Below are 19,071 nucleotides of genomic sequence, written 5' to 3'. Positions count from 1 at the left end.
AACAATACCCAACACTTTATGCAAGTTTCTACAGACCTTCACGTTGAAAATTACATTCTCACTATTTCTGCATTTGTTTCAAACTTGTGTTAAATTCCTCTTCTGCTTTGCTTATATGAAATAATATATATGGAATTAAATTACTTTCACTTGTCTGTAGCCATCTACAGCAAAGACATCTAGTTTCATCCACCCTGTGTTACGTGCTTCTGATACATAAAGGTCTGTTGCCATTCTCATGTGCTGGAGCTCCTGGTATGGCACTGCACAGGAGAGTGGAGGATTTTCCAGTGTCCCCTCTCATGTGTGACACCTTCTTACAATGAGATGAAAAGGCAGCTTGCATTTGGGCACTTGTCATAATTCTCTCCACCAGCTATGAATTATTATCTCTTGACCATAAAGTTACCCAAATAAAATTATTTTGAAAAGAATTATTGTAGTTTCACAAATTTTTTTCTTTGTTTTGTTCGTTTTTGCTGTGTACAGGAAACAAAATACCTTTATGCGTTTTGTCTTGTGTAGTTACAATACATATCATCAATTATTTTTTTTTTTTTGTTTGGATGTCTTTTAAATCCTACAGTTAGTAATATTTTATGAACTACTAAATGGTGATTATCATCCATGAAAAGATGCAAGTTCTTTTTGGCATGATGTGTGCTGGATTCTAGATATATAATAGACATATTTCATTCCTGTACTTTGCCTTTCAAAGGCATATTTACTACAAATTTTCTTGCATATTATCTGATTAATGAGTTCTATGGTGTCAGGAACTTAATACTATCCCCTTAAAACTCACAAATAAAATTAGACCTAGATATAAATAGATTTTACTTAAGATCGTATATGATCTTCATTGCACAAATGTTGCTTTTCCCCCACACCAAAAATTTAATCATTCTGACCAATTTGAAAATAACAAATAATGTAAGGTGGGATCAAAGTATTGGTTATCTATTTGATGATTATTAGATAGTTAAATAAGAGCACTATATCTTTCCTCAGATGCTCAATTAAGATTTCTTGAAAGTTTTATAAAAAAGCTCTATTTAATCAGAAAGTTTTTTAGAAATCTTGGTAGCCTTTGTTTTGCAAATGGACCAGACAAAGCCTTCTCTTCAGAATTGGGCCACATGATTTGTGCTGGGTATCAGTGGATTTTAAAATTATGTTTAAGCACCCATATATTAATCTAGTATATTTTTTCAGATTTTTTTAGTAAAAAGGAAGGAAATGTATTACTATTCCTATTAACTGCAGCATAAAAACAGTGAAAGAAAAAAAGCAGAAAGGAAAGGGCTTAGTATATTCCAGCATAAATAAAGGCTATTGCCTTTTTTGTCTAGGAAAGGTTGTAGAAAGGAAGCAAATCAGAACTGATTAAAAAAAATCTTATGGGTATAGGACTAGAAGGTTGGGAGGAAAAGCATGGATTAGCTATTTGGAGCATATGCATCCCAGGATCTAAAGGGTGGTGACCACACCACCTGTAATGATTTATGGAAGTCATGGAGAGCTGAGAAGCTGCCACTGAGATGGGATAAAGATATTGTTGATAGAAAGCATGATCCTAAATTTTACAGCACTGTGCAAGAGTCCTAACTTTGAGTCTTTGTAGTATACAGAAACAGATGCTGCTTTTGCAAGATCTCAAAGCATACTAAGTGATAGAATAAGGAAAGAATGAAGAATATCAGGCACAAGTAACTTCTAAATCATCTAATAAATAACAGACAGAAAAAAATAGGGATACAGGAACTTAATGTATGTAAAATCTAATGAAGTACTTGTGATAGTAAAAAATAATAATATAGTGATTTGCAAAGTCTAATTGAAAAATTAATGTAAATTGACTCAAATAACACAGAGGCTGAAAATTGTCCAAAAGACTGAACATAAATAAAAGATAATGATAAGCAACAAAATATTGAACTGGGATGTTAAGGGCAGGAAGTATGTAGTGAGATGTCACAGAAATCAATGTTATGTCTGATCTAATTTAACATTTTCATTAGTGATTAGCAAATTATATAGCCAGCATATTAATGAGTTTCTTCAGTTAAAACATACTAAAAGCAGCACAAACCAATGAAGTTAGTTCAGAAATCTAAAGAGGTTAGAATTGAATATTTTGTGAAAAATCTTTAAGACATTGATAATTGAGGGCTTTTTTTGTTATTATAAGCACACCTGTTGTTGAGATAACAAGAAAATAACTGTGCAAATCCTGATCAATAGGTACCATACATCTGCAAATAGATTTATGTGCCAGGCAAGAGGAAGATGGAAAATGTCTTGGTTTCCCCTCTTTAGTGTTGACTCATGTAGTAGGTTGGCAGTTCCCCAGTTGCTACCACATCCACAATGTGGTTCTTCTTTGCTTTCTGGCTTCATAGTATTTTCCAATCGCCTACAGACAGCAACATTAACTGGTATAACAAATATGAGCAGAGTAAAATAAAATAAAAGAATGATTTATTATTTGAGTTCATTTACGTGGACTTTCAGGCTTAAGATAGGAAATACTTCAGCAAGGAGTGAATCAGAAATTCACATTTATCAGCAATTTTTCATAGGTAAAAAGAAAAATGGCATGCACATCTGGGATGTAGAGTTTGAATGCTTTGTGATTTTTGCTTCAATATTTTGTTCCTTTGCTGGTTAATTTTGATTAATGTTCCAAGTCCAACCTGCAACAAACAACCCGTATGTCTTTCATGTGATTTCGGTTGCAACTTTTGGTTGCTTTTTGCATGGCATGACTAGTTAATGCCATGTTTTGTGCTGAGGGCCAAGATTTTCTAGAACAGTTTGCAAGCTGAAAGTTACCTTTTGGTTGACTGGATCTTTCATTTTCTCCTGACTTAGTTTCCCACCTGTGAACCCACAGTGACAGTGGATCACTGTGGATTAGCAGTGGATCTGAGAGCTACAGGAGCTGCTACTGAGAAAGTGAGGAAATAAAATATAGGTGGAGGTACTAAATATATAAATATATATATATATATACTTTTACTTGAGACTGTAGTGGAGTTTCAACATTTGAAATCTCAAGGCAGTGAACTATGAGCCTGAGCACAGTTGAGCTGGGTAGCTTCCTCACATAACTTCGTGGTAGAAAAATCATGAAAGACCATTGAAAATTTGCAAGTTTCCATCACTGTCATGATGGAAAGAACTTTTCTGTTTGTATTTTGATTTCCAGACTCACCTTGAAGAAAGACATGATGATATTAGCTAAGAAGAAAAATTGCAAGACAATTGATGACAATAATTGTGCTTGTCTGCAATCCCTGCAAATTCAACATGTGACTTCCACTCTTTCTTTTTGACTTTGGATTTTCCATTCTTAAGCTGAGAAGCTTAAAGTTTGCCTTTATTCTATACACTGGAAACATGACAGGATTTTTTCACATTAATGGATCTCAGAAGGGTTGCTGCACTGTATGTGCTGGATCTCAGTAATATGTATATATGCTGAATGAAATATAATACAGAATTACTGGGTCTCATAACCTGTTTTTCCCCATATCCTTTAGATACAAGTCAGATGGAGTATGAGAGGAACTTGGACACAGCTTATGTGACCTTCCTGGTTGTTCCTATGTGTCATAATGATAACTTTCTTAGAGAGCTGAAGTAAAATATATTCAATCCTTTAATTAAATTTTCTCAATTTTACTTCAGTTTTGTTCATAACTTTACAAATGTTGCTGGTTATAGAATAAACCTACAGTGTTCCTTTCAGTAGCTGTGTAATAATTTTCTTGTTGTGTTGTTATGTACAGTATTCATTTTAATCTTTAATGTATGTGAATCTGTATGCCTGGATTGTCAAATGAAGATATCTAAACCTATAGGAAATACATTGAATCTCTAGGCACATACTGATTTATGGATGTAGTTTGGTGCATTTCAGACCTGTGAACACTCCTAGCACAGATGGGAATTGAGACACTTTATCTACCTCACGGAGGTATAAGATATACTCATCTTTGAATTTTGACATTCTAATATTTTCGTTGATATATAGATTATCCTTATTGATATTATAAGACAAAAAGAAAAAAAAAATCAGACTTGGAGGAAAAAGGAGGACTATTCTTAATCTAAATGATGCTTGAAAATGATAGGATTAAAGATCCATTTTCTGTACTCAGTTAAGAAACACATTGACAGAGACATTGCCCATAAATGATGAGGAAATAATCTTTCCTAAATTACACAGCTAGGTATTTTCTTATTAAGCTACTTGGTTGATGCTCTTTAATCTGTGTAGCTTGTCCTAAAAAGATTACAATTCAAGAAATCTTTTCATTTTCATACAAGGGATACAGAATGCAAAACACTTGAGCAGGGAGTGTTTGAGACATCTGGTCATGAATCAGTCCTCGGTGCTGGTCCATGGATAAATAGGAGTAGCAGTGAATATCCAGAAGAGGGCACTTGTGGCTCTCCACTCTGCTCAACCCAAACCACTCTGCTACAAACCTTGTCACTGGGGGGGAAAGGCTGGAGTGACTTATTTGAAATCAGCTGAACTACTAACAAGCAATTATGGGTTATGCGTGGCATCAGTTGGAAGATTTGCTTGCAGGTTTCTGCTATCAGTGGGCATATTTATCACACAAGCTGCTATCAAAAAAGAACTACACCTTTCAAGTGCTTTCAGAGCTGCAGCTGATGGCTGCAGAAAGCCATCTTTGTAGCAAAAGGACTAAAAGCATTTTAAGCTAAAACTTCAGTTCAACCTATTAGAGACTTGATAAGTATTTATACTGTGATGCTGGGTGTTCGGATGCAAGAAAAGTATCTATTTCTATATCTGTTGTAGAAGAAAGCAAAAGAATAAAAAGTTGATGGAATGTTGTACTTGATGCAATATAATTCAGTATTTGAGGTTTCACATGGAAAGTAGGCTACAAAAAAATTTGACTGTTAAAGTTTTTAAACTCCAGCTAATTATGCCTTTGAAACCAAAGTAGGTGTTTGAGTATGATAGATGGAGGTGATGTTTATTGATCACATAGCACTAAAACCACGATACCTAAGTTCTAGTATATATATGTACAGAGCAGTTAAATTTTCTTTTGAAGAGTCAAGTCAGGAAGACTGAGAAACTAACTTCTCTGCTTAATAGATGAGACATAATATATGAAAATTTCTGGGGAGGATTTGTATGAAGTTAGAGGAATAAAACCTAATCTGAACTTTTCCCTTGTATAAGCACATTTGGTAGCAGAACAAATATTTTGAAAGTGCTTATGTTGAAAAAAAGTCATAGTATTTAGTATACAAAATTAATTTTTTAAAAATTAATTTCCAGTCAAATAGATTTTTTTAAAAATTGGGCAAGTTCCCATGAAAAATTACAACTGAACTGAATGAGACAGTGTGTTACTGTGCAAAAGCCTGACCTCCAGTAAACCTCTCTTCCAAGGGATGCTGGACCTTTCTAACCATATTTTCCTCCACTGTTTTCCTGACTCCTGACATATGTAAAATTGTGTCATATGTCACATGCAGCATTCTGAAAGCTAGAGTTTAATGGTCCCCTGGGCTTGAGAAAAACATTTTTTAAAAGTAATTGCAATGCCAAAAATGTTTGTGTTACATACTTTGTTAAACTTTAGTAGAGTGTAGTGACAATCTTGAGAGGTAGAAAACAATCATTTCAACATGTATTGAGACCATTTAGTTTTCAAGAAATTAATTTATTTTACAATTACATCAGCTAAAATTTCTCCTTTTTGCTGATGGCGAAGAGTACCAAGTGAGTGAGAATGTGTGTGTGTGTGTGTGTGTGTGCTCTCTCTGTTGGGAGGATGTGGAGGGGTGTGTAGCAAGTGGCATCACTTTGGTTTTTTCTCTATTAGCTACTTTTTGCAAATTAGTCTTGTGGAATGATTGAATTGTATACATTTTTAGCAACTCTCCCTCCAGTTGCTATAGCAATGCTGTGGCTATCGTGATGTGTGAGTCTGGGCTTTTGGGAAAAGATTGTGAGATCAGCTGATGTGGTTTGAATGATAGGGAGAAGCTGTCTGACATAATTCTTTTGACAGGAAAGTTTGTTTTTTGTATTGATCAATATTAGTTGAGAGAAATCTTTTCTTTCTATAAACACTGCCTTGTTTAGTTTTTCTGCTGAGATTTCAACACATCAAACTAATTGAATAGTAGTAGATACAATTTGTAAAGCAGTATCATCAAATTCATTCCAGTTATTCCTCTACACTGTATTTCTCACAAGTGCCCTCTTGAGATCTTATTAAGTGAAATTTGATGAGCTGTGATGATTGCAGGATCACCTTCCTGATTCACAAAGAATCTGCTGAGCAACAAAGGATTACAAAAGTAATCCCCTAATTTCTGCCCCTCCAAAGACTGTGTTGCATATCTGTTTAGGTTGGCATAAATGAAAAAGGAAAAATGGCCTTTTTTATTAACATATCTGTACAATATCTGTGGCTGAGATTTTCCTAAATTTAGACTGTCATATTCTTACTGCTGACTGAAAAATAGATAATGAAAAGAAAATAGCTGCATGCACTTTCAGGAAATGAGAAACCTAGAAGATACATGACTGATGTGTCTACTCCATTTAAGGGGGCAGAACTCTGATGAAGTACATCAGAAGAGATTTATGATTCCAAAATTCAAATTTGTGTATTGAAGAGTACACAACAAAATTGCAAAAAAAAGGCTGCATGGAAAATCTTGAGTGCACCTCTTCTATGAGATGGTAAGGATGAGGAATCAAGGAGTGTGAGGGAGTGGGGACAATGCATATTAGTAATGTGTTACAATTCTGAAAAACCATGAAGGTCCAGACTTGTACCTACTTAAAAAAACAAAAAAACCCCGAAACAAACAAACAAACAAACAAACAAAAACAAAAAACCCACAAAAAACCAAACCAAAACAAACAAAAAAAAAAAAAACAAAAAACAAAACAAAACAAAACAAAAAAACTTTAAAACTGCCAGGTAGATGCCCATTATCATGCACTTAGTTTTTTAATTTTCTTGTGTTAAAGTAAACAGAATTGCTAATGATTAGTGTCTATACATCCAGTAACACATTATAAAGAATTGTCAGAGGGCTATTACAGTATTGGTTATGCATTCTTTCTTGGTGTAGGCAGAAAGGTATCAAATGGTTCCACTACATGCCAAATACAAAGACTACAGTTGTAACTGGTATAAATGTTTCAAGTTCTTCTGTCATTACAAGAAAGAAAACAAGAAAAAGAGAAAGTGTTAGCATACTTTTGGATAGGAAGTATGGTTCTAACCAAAGGACAATTTATTTTTCTGTATGTTTTCAGATACATTATTTATTGTTAGACTCCTGACTGAATCTGGAATTAGCATGAATCTGTCCTTTGTCTATAATGTATATGATGAACAGAGCTGGTATTAATTAATATGTCCCACAGCTATATTTTCTTCAGCTTGCTAGAACTATTTTTTCTACTGGAATGTTGTCTGAATTTTTTCCAGCACAGATACTTGTAATGGTTGTTGCTAAATATAGCAAAATTAAGTATTTGCATTTTTTGAGGACTCTGGATGAGCATTTTTAAAGATTGTAAGGACAGCAGAAAGATACTTAATGAAGGGTCTAATACGCAACACATGAGATTAATTTGAAGTCAGATGTAGTACTAAGGAATGCAGAAAATTACTTTGGGCTATAGGAGCCTGATGAGAGAACAGATAATTTCACTAATTAAACCCTATTATTGGTAGGAGTGAATATGTTGAGGAAACATAATCATGAGGTATAAGGAGACTAGAGGGAGGCTGCCATAAACACTGATACCACACATCTGACTTCTATCATCCAAAACATGCACACATAAGAGGTACTTTGTCACCTAAGTACTTTATCACCTACATCAATTTCTCAAAAATATAGATTATCATTTTTTGGTATAATGACCTGTCTCATTCTCTAAAGTTTTCAGATTCTCCTATCAACTGATAGGCATTTAATTCTACTAGAGAATAGTGCTGGAACGTATGGGATTGATAGAAGAATTTTTGTAGCCAGCTGGGTCATGAGCTATAAAGTATGTAGAAAATACTTCACTCACAAAACAAGTATCCAGGTACTCCAAGATGCAGAGAAACAAGTTTATTATACAGCTATAATAACATATTATAACCTATTCAGTTAAGTAAATGTTTTCTTAACTGGTGCAGACTGTATCCTCTCAGCTCTAAAAGATTTTATTTATTCTTTAATATCCCTTTGGCATATTGATTCAATGAATATGGTCTAATATAGCAGCAAAAGTGATGTGCATAAGGAGGTCTTTGTTGGTTTTATCTCTTTTGCAGTCTGTCACTATACACTGCTATCTCCAATAAATTTATTCTTCCATCACATACGCACCTCAGGCACTCACTGTAGGTTTCCTTCTTCCACCAGTACCATGCTGCTTCCTCTCTTAATTTGACTTCAGGCTCTTTCCACTAGCTTTGTTCTCTCTGCTTGTCTCTCTTAATACCAAACATATCATGATTTCCTATAATCTGAGAACTTTGAATCTTAATTACTCCATATGTCTCTCCGTATATTTATTCCCTTTCAGTGCTTCTTGCTTTGTTTCTGTGAATTTCATTATTTGCCTTTCAATCTGGCTTTAGACTCAATTCTAACAAGAGCATAGTAGTAAGTGCTCACTAGAAATACTACTGAATAAACAGCCCAATTTACTGTCAGGACTTCTTATCTGGTGGTTCCGGTTCTGGTAATAATTCAGCAATTACCTCTGATCAACCAGTTCATTCCTCCTGTGCTTCTGTTCTCAATTCTTCAATTATTTTGTCTATCTTCTCTTAATAGAGTAATTTGGAGAGAATTACCTGCATAGAGTTAGTGAAAATAGAATCATGCAAGTGCAGAATGTTAGAGGTTGCAAGGGGTCTCTGAAGGTCTCTTATCCCCACACCCTGCTTAAATCTGGCCCAATCATCTCAGTTTGTTCACTGAGTTTTGAATATATCCAAGGACACAAATTGTATATCATCTCTTGTCAACCAGGCTCAGTGTTTGGCTGTTTCTCTAGGTTTCTTTATCTCTAAGGATATTGTTGCTGAGAGTACTGTTGCTTTCTATTGTCCAGGGATCTTCTCCTTAGAATATAATATTCTTCATTGCTAGAAAGAAATGTTATACTTGTTATACTTGTTCAGTTATACTTATAACTGAAGTTTGCCACTCAAGAAAATGTATTTTATCTGAGAAATTAAATAAAAATTATTCTTAGGTTTAGAAAGAAGTTTCCATATGAAAAATTTCTAAGCCCATCATTAACAAGTTAAAAGTAAAATAATATAAGCCTGTTCTGATTGTTTTGTCCACTGGATAATAATTCGCTGTATTTTTTTCACAAACACACCAGGAAAGCTGAACCACATTATTGCTTTTATATCAAGTATGTGCATGCTTTTGAGCATTCAGCAATTTTTTTTGTTGACACCAAAGTGAATTGTATGACAGCTGCATTTTCAAATATTGAATCATGAAGTCTCTGATTTCTAAATGCATATTACAGGTAACTCTTAAAGTCAGTACTGATTAAGGTGGCAAAGCACCTCTCAGAATAAGAATAAAATCAAGACCCCAGAGCAATATGGGAGAATATTGTATGCTTGAATATAACAGCATTTTATCATAGCTGATAAATTTGCCTGTAAATTCACCTGTCATAACTAAAGTAACATATACAGTTTATAACTGCAACCATTCACAATGGGATATGCTCAGTCCATGTGCTGTACAACTCACAGTTTGGTAACCCTGGGGAAATAGATGGATTCTGCCATTGTGTTATTATTGTTGTAGGACTAAGATTCTGTTTCCTATCTATGCCTGTTTAAATACAGCCTTCAGAACTGAAAACTGAGTTCTATTCAAGAGTTTCTTAGAGCTGAGCTGTATACATATGTAGTTTAGAAATATGAAGGAGGAAAGATAATCTGCTTTAATAGTAAAATTGTGTAGGCCAGGATATCCCCATATCTCCCTCTTTCAGTCTGAAATGGTATTAGTTTGACTTGCTTTTAAACTCAAAATAAAGCTAGAAATTTCCTTTGGATTAATTATTTTCTCCCAGTATATCTTAATCCTACTTAGTCTTTCTCCTTGATCAGTTTTTAAAGATTTGAATGATTAATCCTACCTGTCCCAAGAGCAGAGCTAAGTGAGACTTTATTTTTCATAGTTGCCACACTTCCCAGAGTAGGTAAACATGTGACAGAAGCAATAAAATTTTGAAGTAATTTGTGGAGAGGTAGTGGTTTTCTCCACTTCAAGTTTTTAAATTTGTGTCTTGAGGCAAATCTGAGCATTAAGAGCTACTTCCATCCCTTCATTTGTCTATTCTGTGCTTCCCTTCTTGATTTGAGTGATAATCTTAGTAAATATTCAGAGCATTCAGCTGTGTGTCTGCCATCTGCTTCCTGCCAGAGTTGCTTGTCTGTGCCTGCCACATAGGAAGGGCTTTTATTTGAAATCTATCACTTGATGCTGACATTTTAAATTTAAAAGAAGCTTGCTCCAGTACCTTGATCTTTCAAATCAGTCTCATCTTGATGTACACTCAGTTTAATAAGATTTACAAAGTTATAAAAAAAATCCTCTCTATCCTTATTAGTTAGATTTATCTGGAGCCACTTTTAAAACTAGGCAAGACTGATTTTACAACTCAACAAGTTTCTAACAAAATAAAACTTTGATTACAGAGGTGACAGGTGGAAAATATTATCAACAAAAGTAATCATAAAGCAGCATAACAACTCCAAATTATATTTAATAGCAGTTAATTTTCATCTTAGTACTTCTCTTCCAAGAATCTCAAGGAAGGTTTTGGCTTTGAAAAGCTGCAGAAAATAACATGCCCATTCCTCTTAGACTGTCTGACACTGTTATATCAAAGTAGTCTGAATGTCTAGCATGTTGCCCCTTTGTTTCACAGTTCTGAGTATCTTTTATCTCTTTTTGCTCCAGATAAAATGTGGTATGTCTTTTATTCTGAAGCTTAAGAAAGTAATTGAATTTTTCTTATAAATGTTCTTGATTTATATACCTTTATGAAAGTTGTTTTGACAACTCCTCTTTTCACCAGTTTTCTTCTGAGTTACTTCTGTTGTCAGTAAAGGCCCTTTGCCTTTAGGAAATAGTTGTGGAATAACTGAAGACCATTGAGGTTTTATAAAGAATGAATTTGAAAATAGCATCTCATTCAGTACTTAAATTTTGTTTTGTATTGCCCCAGAAGAAACAATACATTTTAATAAATCTCCTTAGGCCAAATAATTATGGTTAATCAATAACTTCCAGGCCATACCCCAGGCTTTGGAGATCATCCAAATGTGATCTTCCAGTCTCCTTTGACTCTCTCCATTTGGTGTGCCTGAGCTGTTGAGGTGCCAGGTCAGTGTAGCTGCAGGCAGCTGCTGCAGGAGGAGATAAATGCTTTGAATGTGCTTCTAGTAGTGTTGATACCAATGAATATATGGCAATATGTTTTGCCATGGCTTCAGCTTTGCTGTATGTTTCCTACTGTGATCTTCTGTACTCTTACTCCTTTGGAAAATAACTGAGACCACGTTGCCGAATAGATCAACACCAGAGCTAGAAAATCTTGAACTGCCAGTAGAGCATTTTGGTTTTTTAATAGCCCATGTCTCTTTTTCTGTTTTCAGCTTATAGGCCTAAATATTCAGATGTTCTAACCTAATTGTGTCAAAGATATTTTAACAGGAATAAAAATAGGAAAATAAAATAAAAGTAAAAACAGGAAAAAGATGAGATGCAGTTGAGTCAGGAGAAAACTTAACCCATAAGAAACCACCTTACCTCCTCCATTAAAATGACACCTGCCTCCTTAAAACAGTCTTTTAAAATATTAACAGAAACCCTTCTACATTCATTTCCACACCAGATGGGATTGAGGGAAGGGCAGTGTTAGGAACCCAAATCCTGCAGATTCCTGAACAAGTGACACAATATGCAGTTGACAGTCTGGTTTATTACTGCATAAGAAAGAAGCAAAATACAATTATTTTTTCTTATGCTCAACTGTGCCCAATAAAGAGAACTGTGAAAAAAGGATCCCAAAAGAACATACCTCTTTGGATGTGAGCTGTGTATATAATAAATTTGAAGTAGCATTTTTATGCCTTGCCTAATTACTTACTTGAGTTATGCTTCAGTAACTTTAGAACAGCAATTTAACTGTTTTTAGTTTAATTGCTGAGAGTAGCATTTAAATTTTACTCACTTCAGTACCAGCATTCATCACAGTCAAATTATATAGAATTATTATTTGTGAAAGAACAAACATCTTTTTCCCTCCATGCAGTTCTTTTAGGTACCTTGGATAGCACTGATCTGGAGTTTCTTGAAAAACTGTTAATTATTTCAGTTTTATTAATTTAGTTACTATATTAGTTGTAATGTAATAAGATTTAAAAATTAGGTATATTTAGAAATAGTTAATTATTCCTTTGACTCTAAAGTACTGGAAGGCGTAAGTTCTGTTGTATCTGTATGGGACCACAGAGAGCAGTGCTGAGATAACCACGTGTAACCATATAACTTTGAAGTTGTCTTTAAGTACTTCTCAGTGGATTTGCAATGTGGGGTTGTTTGTTTTAAATGTATGGGAGAAAGGTGGGAATAAATGTGTGTGTGTATGTGTACATGTGAGTATATAGATGTGTATGTAGAAATACAGAGAAACTGAGCAACAAACAGCCTCTTTCAAAATCTTCTGGAGGTCTGAGTAGAATGTTCTATCCCCAAAATTTAGAGGAAAAAAAAGTGAGTTTGTACTCTAAGCTCTCATCCAACCTTCTTGTCACATTTCCTCAGCAATCTGTAATGTAAGAGTAGGCCCAATGCTTAGATAGCTGCATCTAGTTTCAGTTGTTTTTTTTGGTTTTTTTTTTTGGTTTTTTTTTTCTGTTTTTTTTTTTTTTTTTGAGGTGGTGGTGTTTGCTTGTTTGTTTTTTCCCATTTGAAGTCATTTTACTTGGTTCTCAAAAGCTTGAATTGATCAGTTGCCCAAATTTTTTTTTATCCTCTGGAAGATATATAAATAAATGTCCTAGCCTTTATGAAATACACAAATAATGTATGTTCATAATTTTACATGAAAATTAGCAGAATCATTAACTGAATATTATATTTCTGCAACAAAGGATGAAAGGGCCTCATCTTCTTTACAGGTATTGCAAGTTGATATAAACATCTCTTCCAAGCTTCTAGCTTCATGGGAATCAATAGTGCATGTGTAATGCATGATTTGTTTATTTACAGTTATATATATATATAAAAAAAGCAACAAGTAGGAAAAGACCATGTGTTGGAGAAAATTGGTATAATTTTCAGATTTTCTTCTTGAAAACACAGTGATTTTGGAGCAATGTAACAGGTGTATAACCACTGCATATCTTAAGATATGATAGACAGATAATTCAAGTATATAAGTCCATTCATGTACTTCTGCAGATGTATTGATTTTCAGGAGAAAAATGTATATTTAGTAAACAAAATACAACATCAGTCTTATTTCACTCTTATTAGGCTTAGAAAACAAACATTTTGAACAGTCAATAGTGTTATTTAGAATATAAAATGAAAAGCCTTACAGATGCTTGAACATATCAGGCTTCAAATTATACACATATAAAATGATACATGAAAATTACAATTCAGACTTCCTCAAAACTTTACATGTGAATATCTCCCATGATGTAGGGAGGTGAGATTTGTGCTTTCTTTATTACAAATGTTCTTGAACATAACAGTCAGAGATAACAGTGGTAACAATCCTAATATATAATGGACTTATTTTCCTTCATAATTTTTGATGGGGACCTTGCATAGCAAAGGAAAGAACAGTGGAGATATGAAGGCTGTCAGAGAGTGAGGAAGGAGATTGAAGGAGATGGGAGGAAAAATGATTAAATTGAAGAGTGGGAAAAAAGATGGGTTTTTGTTGTTGTTGTTTGTTGTTTTTTATGGGTTTTATTTCTGTAAGGATGAAATGGGAAAGGTCTGAAAAAAGGAGACACACGTTACCAGTGACAGACATTTAAGAATGAAATTGAGCTGGAATCATAAACTAATACTGACCTACTTTTTTATGTGCGTAAATATTCTGTGTGAAAATACAACATTTTCTCTGTATGCCATTTTAAAAAACATTCACTCTTTTTCATTTAAAAAATGTATTACCTTAGACCTGTTTCCCACATAAAAAAGCTCATAAAGTCACAACTGGTATTTTTCTTAGGCAGTTTTCAACTTTGGGAGTAGCAAACATGTTAATATGTTTTTAAGAAATACTCTTTCCCCTGCCTTCCCCAAGCAAATAGTAAAATGCATTTCAGAAAGAATGAAAGAGGACACCATGTCAGTGTAACTTGCTAGTGGTGTGCTCTCAAGCCAAAAGCACTTAATATTTAATGATTGTTTTACAGTATAGAAAACCCAAGTGAAGAGAAGATTACAGATTTCACATCAGAATGTACCTGACTTAATTTGGAGTCCCAGCAGTGAAGCTAACTATGAAATTTGCAAAAAAAAAAAAATGGACTTTCAGGTCTGATTCATCCTATGAATCTTCTACTTTCTACTTCATGTAGACATAACTTCAGGGAACTGAGGCAGGAAATGACAAAGAAAATCCTTGTTAAATTTGGATGATGGCAAGAAAAAATAATATGATAGAACAACACAAAGGAGATGAGATGAGATGAGATGAGATGAGATGAGATAGAGAAATGGTGGCAGTCTTGCTTAGAAAAGCTGAAGCACATTGAGGGAACTGTGAGGAGGTCTTGTGAACACTGAGAGAGTTGTGAGGTCTTGAGCCCAGCCTGAGAAAAAATGAGGATGAAATGGGGAGAACTGATTCTGACTGCTCTGGAGAATACTGGCAATAGATAATTTGAGAGCTAATACTTTTCTGTTCTTTGGAGGCTATTGAAGTCTGTGAATAAATGTTGCTTGTTCCACCTCCTGTGCTAGTCTGTGATGGTATCTTGCTGTTTCTAGAGAATCCTCTCTATACTCATGCAACAGCTTTAAAATAGATTTTAATGCTTCAGTTTTGGTGCCAAACTCTGCAGGCATCTCAAAAAATGCTATAAATGGAATGTTACTTTAATTTCTGAATTGCACGCTGGGCAAATTTTGCTCTGGTGATGTTATTTATGGGATGTTTCACGTCTTAAGCAGCTGGTTATGCAGGCTTTCCATTTGTCAAAGGTTTTGTGTGTTAGTGTAATTATGAAGGTGTGAAACTCTTGCTTGGTTGAAGTTAATGAAAGTATGCTGGAATTTCATTTGGATTCTCATGTTGCTCCAAGTGTTTGTGTCATTCAAAAATAAATACATAAAAAACGCCAAAACAACTAAGGCTTCGCATCCACCCAGTAAGCAACTTCATCTTTTGGGTTTGTTCATTGTCATAGACTCCTACCAAAGTGACCAAAGTTATATCAAAATTTTAATCTAGTAGCTCAGGAAAATTTCATATGAGGCCTCTGGCACTGTAAGAACATGCCTGTGCATGGATCTACCAGCATGTGTCTGCATTGCACATTAAAAACTCTATTTAAAGAGCAAACTGAGCCATTTAATAGCATTCTAGATAATCTCCACCTATAACAGTGGAATCATTCTGCAACTATTGAAACTTTTTAGCCATCAAAAAAGAAAAATGTGTCATTTTTTTTCTCTCTGGGATGTTCTCTATGACAGCAATTAAAGACTTTCTATTAACTACATGTTAAGTATATCTACCTTTCTATCTAACTGATATGGATTTTAGCCAGAATGTTACACTAATGGCTCTGAAGAAATATTCAGGTTCAGGATAAACTTTCTGCAGTTGTACTTTTTAACTATATTTGTCTTGCTTTTTTGGTATAAATGTTAGTTACATATTTCCAAATTTAACAAGGCAAACAAGAAAACAAAACAAGAAAGCATTTCCTCCCTCCCTCCAGACTGCAAATCTAACCTAAGATTAAGATGTCTAAAGCAAATCTAGAATAATGAAAAGTTATTTTGCATAATGTTTCTTTTAGCAGTTTAGCATGGCTTTAGCATGGCTTTAATTGCAGAAAAAAATGCATCTGGGTGTTGTATTTTCCATCTTAAATGTCAATTTCTTAATTTACATTCAAATATATGCTCTCTGCACATATGCATGTATAAGTGAATTTATAGATTCCACCGTTACAGCATCTTCCAAAATATTAAATAATAAGAGGTTTTTCTGTAGCTTTTAATTGCATAAAGGCTGATTTTTGAGATCAGTTAGGGGAGAGTCACCTGGCAGCAGAATAAGTCATATTCTCCTAGGACATTATGAGACTGTTCATTCCTATTTTCAGGTCCAAGTTTTCAAACCCAGAGACTGGAAGTTCAGTTTACTCTGTGGCTGGAAAGAAGCCCTACTCTGTCCTGTGAGTAGACAAGTGTTTCATCTTTCTGTGGGACACTTTCATTATAAGAGAGAGCTTGTATCTTTTTAAAGAGCTTTAGCAGTTATGAGGTGACTTGGTTTGTAAAGGTCATGCTCTCTCCTTTGTGTTGCACCTGGAAGAAGTGGAAAAGGGAAAAAAAAGGAAATTTTGCAGAGACTTAAGCTTTTATCAACTTCAGTAGTTTTTTGGGTTTTTTTTTAAGGTGGGTCATCCTATCTTCCCCCTGCTTCATTTTTAGTCTTCTCAGTGTATGTGTTAGCATCTTTTTTGTTGAGGGAAGAGAGAGATGAGACCACAAAGATAACACTTAAAAGTAGCATCCATCAGGTAAACAGAGAAACTTAATTACAGTCCTTTTTAAGAAGAGAATGAATATATTCTGTTTGAATGCATTATTTTTTATAGTGCTTTCTAATCTATATTGTTTATATAGGCAGAATCTGGGCACACTAAAAACCTGAAAATATTTCCTCCAATTGCTGTCCATGATATCTTCACATTTTGGCATAATTGTGTGCAAGCTTCTACATGCAGGTTGAATAAATGTGACAGTTTCTGCTTCTTAAAAGAAATAATCTATCAGCTTTTTATAATTGCATTTTTCACAGTTCTGTCAACTCGGAAAAGTCTTTGACTAATAAGTAGTGCTCAGATTTAACTCAATATGCATACACCACTAAAACTGGAAATTCTTATCTGAATAAAGAAAATAAACAGATTATGCAAAAAGACACTGTGATGCTTTAATTTATTAATTAGTTATAGGAAAACAATCCTAGTTTTGGCTGGGATAGAGTTAATTTCTTCTCAGTAGCTGGTACAGTGCTGGATTTTGCATTCATTATGAGAATAATTTTGACAACACACAGATGTTTTGGTTATGGCTAAGTAGTAATTGCCCTGAGCCAATGACTTTTATTTTTTTAGTGTCATGTTCTGCCCTTGAGGATGTGCACAAAAAAGCTGAGGGGAGAGCATAGGAAAGACAGATGACCTGAACTGGCCAAAGGGATATTCCATAACATCATGCTCAGTGTATAAACAGGGGAGTTACCTGAAAGAGGGATGGGCTTTGGCATTGGTCAGTGAGTGATCAGCAATTGTAGTGTGCATCACTTTCTTTCTTGGGTTTTGTTTATTATTATTGTTATCACTATTACTGTTTTGTACTATTATAATAATAAGTAAATAATAATAGTAATAAGTAAATAGTAAATAATAGTAATAAGTAAATAATATTTAATTTGTTGCAACTATTAAACTTTACTACAGGCTTTACTTCTGGTTTTCCTCCCCATTCCTCTTGATGGGGGGTGAGGGAGGGCTGCATGGTGCTTAGTTAACATTTGGGCTTAAATCATCACATATGCAAAAGAAACACAGTCTTTTCTTTTGCAGTGACCAGTCTGACAGAATGCAACAACTTTAGATTTTCAGCTTCTGCTTACTACATTGTTATTGTTGAAAGACAGATATATAGTTTACATTTTGCTGGAACAATGCTCCTTTCTTTGCAGAAGAGAAAAATTAAAATACAAATTCAATCTAAGAACAAATTATGAAAACTGGGAAATCTTCCCTCCAATGTGTCCCTGTGGGAAAATGAAAGTCTTTTGGGAAGCAAACATTATAGATATCAAAATAATAAATGTCTGATTATAATTTCTATATGGCTGCAATATATTGATGTTTTTTTTTCTAATTAAACTTGAAACATAGATGCTTACTGAGGGTTAAAGATGAAAATTTGTATTTTTGGGACAAATACTGATACTTGTCTCTGACTGAAATCATAAGCAAGTTCCTAAGAGTGTAAGGTCTGAATTTTCCATTCCTGTTTTTTTTTTTTTTTTTTAATCCTGTGGGTGATAATCCTAACTTCTTAAGGAGGAATTCCCTATACACATTTACGTCACATATCAGTGTGCCTGATGTTCTCCAAATGACTGTTGCTATGACTCCTGGTCAAAGAGAAGCAATATAATTTCTGGTGATGTAAATGCCAGTTATAGCCCTCCTGCAGAAAGGTCTGAAGGGGTCTACTTCATCTGCAATACCCAGATGAAGTAGAAATAGTGAAATCAAAGAACACCATAATTGTCTAAGGAAAGATTGACAAACTAGACAACTATTTCAGAACTATCAGTGTTCTCTGTAATTATTGTATTGAAGCAGATCAGCCTCAATAAAATATGGGAAAATATGTATGTCAAATAAAATCTGCATAGTCCTTTAATATTTGAATAAATTATAGTGCTGCTGCAGTTATCTTTGTCAAATGTGCACTTATCAAAGAGGAAAGGAGATGTGGAAGTGTGTGCTATCTGCCTCCTGTGTTAGGGACCAGCGTTAACATGACTAAGATCATGTGCTAGACAAAGAATTGTGCTGACTTACAACTGTTCTGTCCTGATTACAGTTGCATCTCAGTCATGGCAAAACCAGCGCTGAACATAAATAGCTACGGTCAAACTTCTGCAGTTGAGACTACTCAAGATGATTAATGTGATTCTTCCAGAATTAGCTACATGAAATGTAAACTTAG

General features: G+C 34.3%; 1 protein-coding gene across 6 annotated transcripts in view; it reads left to right on the top strand.

Moving 5' to 3' along the window:
• Window positions 1-19,071, top strand: part of SGCZ (sarcoglycan zeta) — a 413,238-nt gene that overhangs the window by 34,366 nt on the left and 359,801 nt on the right. For 2 of the 6 annotated variants that reach the window (XM_085577912.1, XM_085577908.1), the window contains exon 2: window positions 16,434-16,505. The exons of the other annotated variants lie outside the window; for them this stretch is intronic. In XM_085577912.1, the coding sequence (XP_085434038.1) occupies window positions 16,434-16,505 (72 nt within the window). The remainder of the gene's footprint in view (window positions 1-16,433; window positions 16,506-19,071) is intronic. 6 annotated transcript variants of the gene reach the window in all.

The sequence above is a fragment of the Lonchura striata genome, chromosome 4, assembly GCF_050655825.1.
Source record: "Lonchura striata isolate lonStrDom1 chromosome 4, ASM5065582v1, whole genome shotgun sequence".
NCBI lineage: Eukaryota > Metazoa > Chordata > Aves > Passeriformes > Estrildidae > Lonchura > Lonchura striata.
Note: the sequence above shows the minus strand (reverse complement) of the source record. Positions and strands in the feature narration are given on the sequence as shown.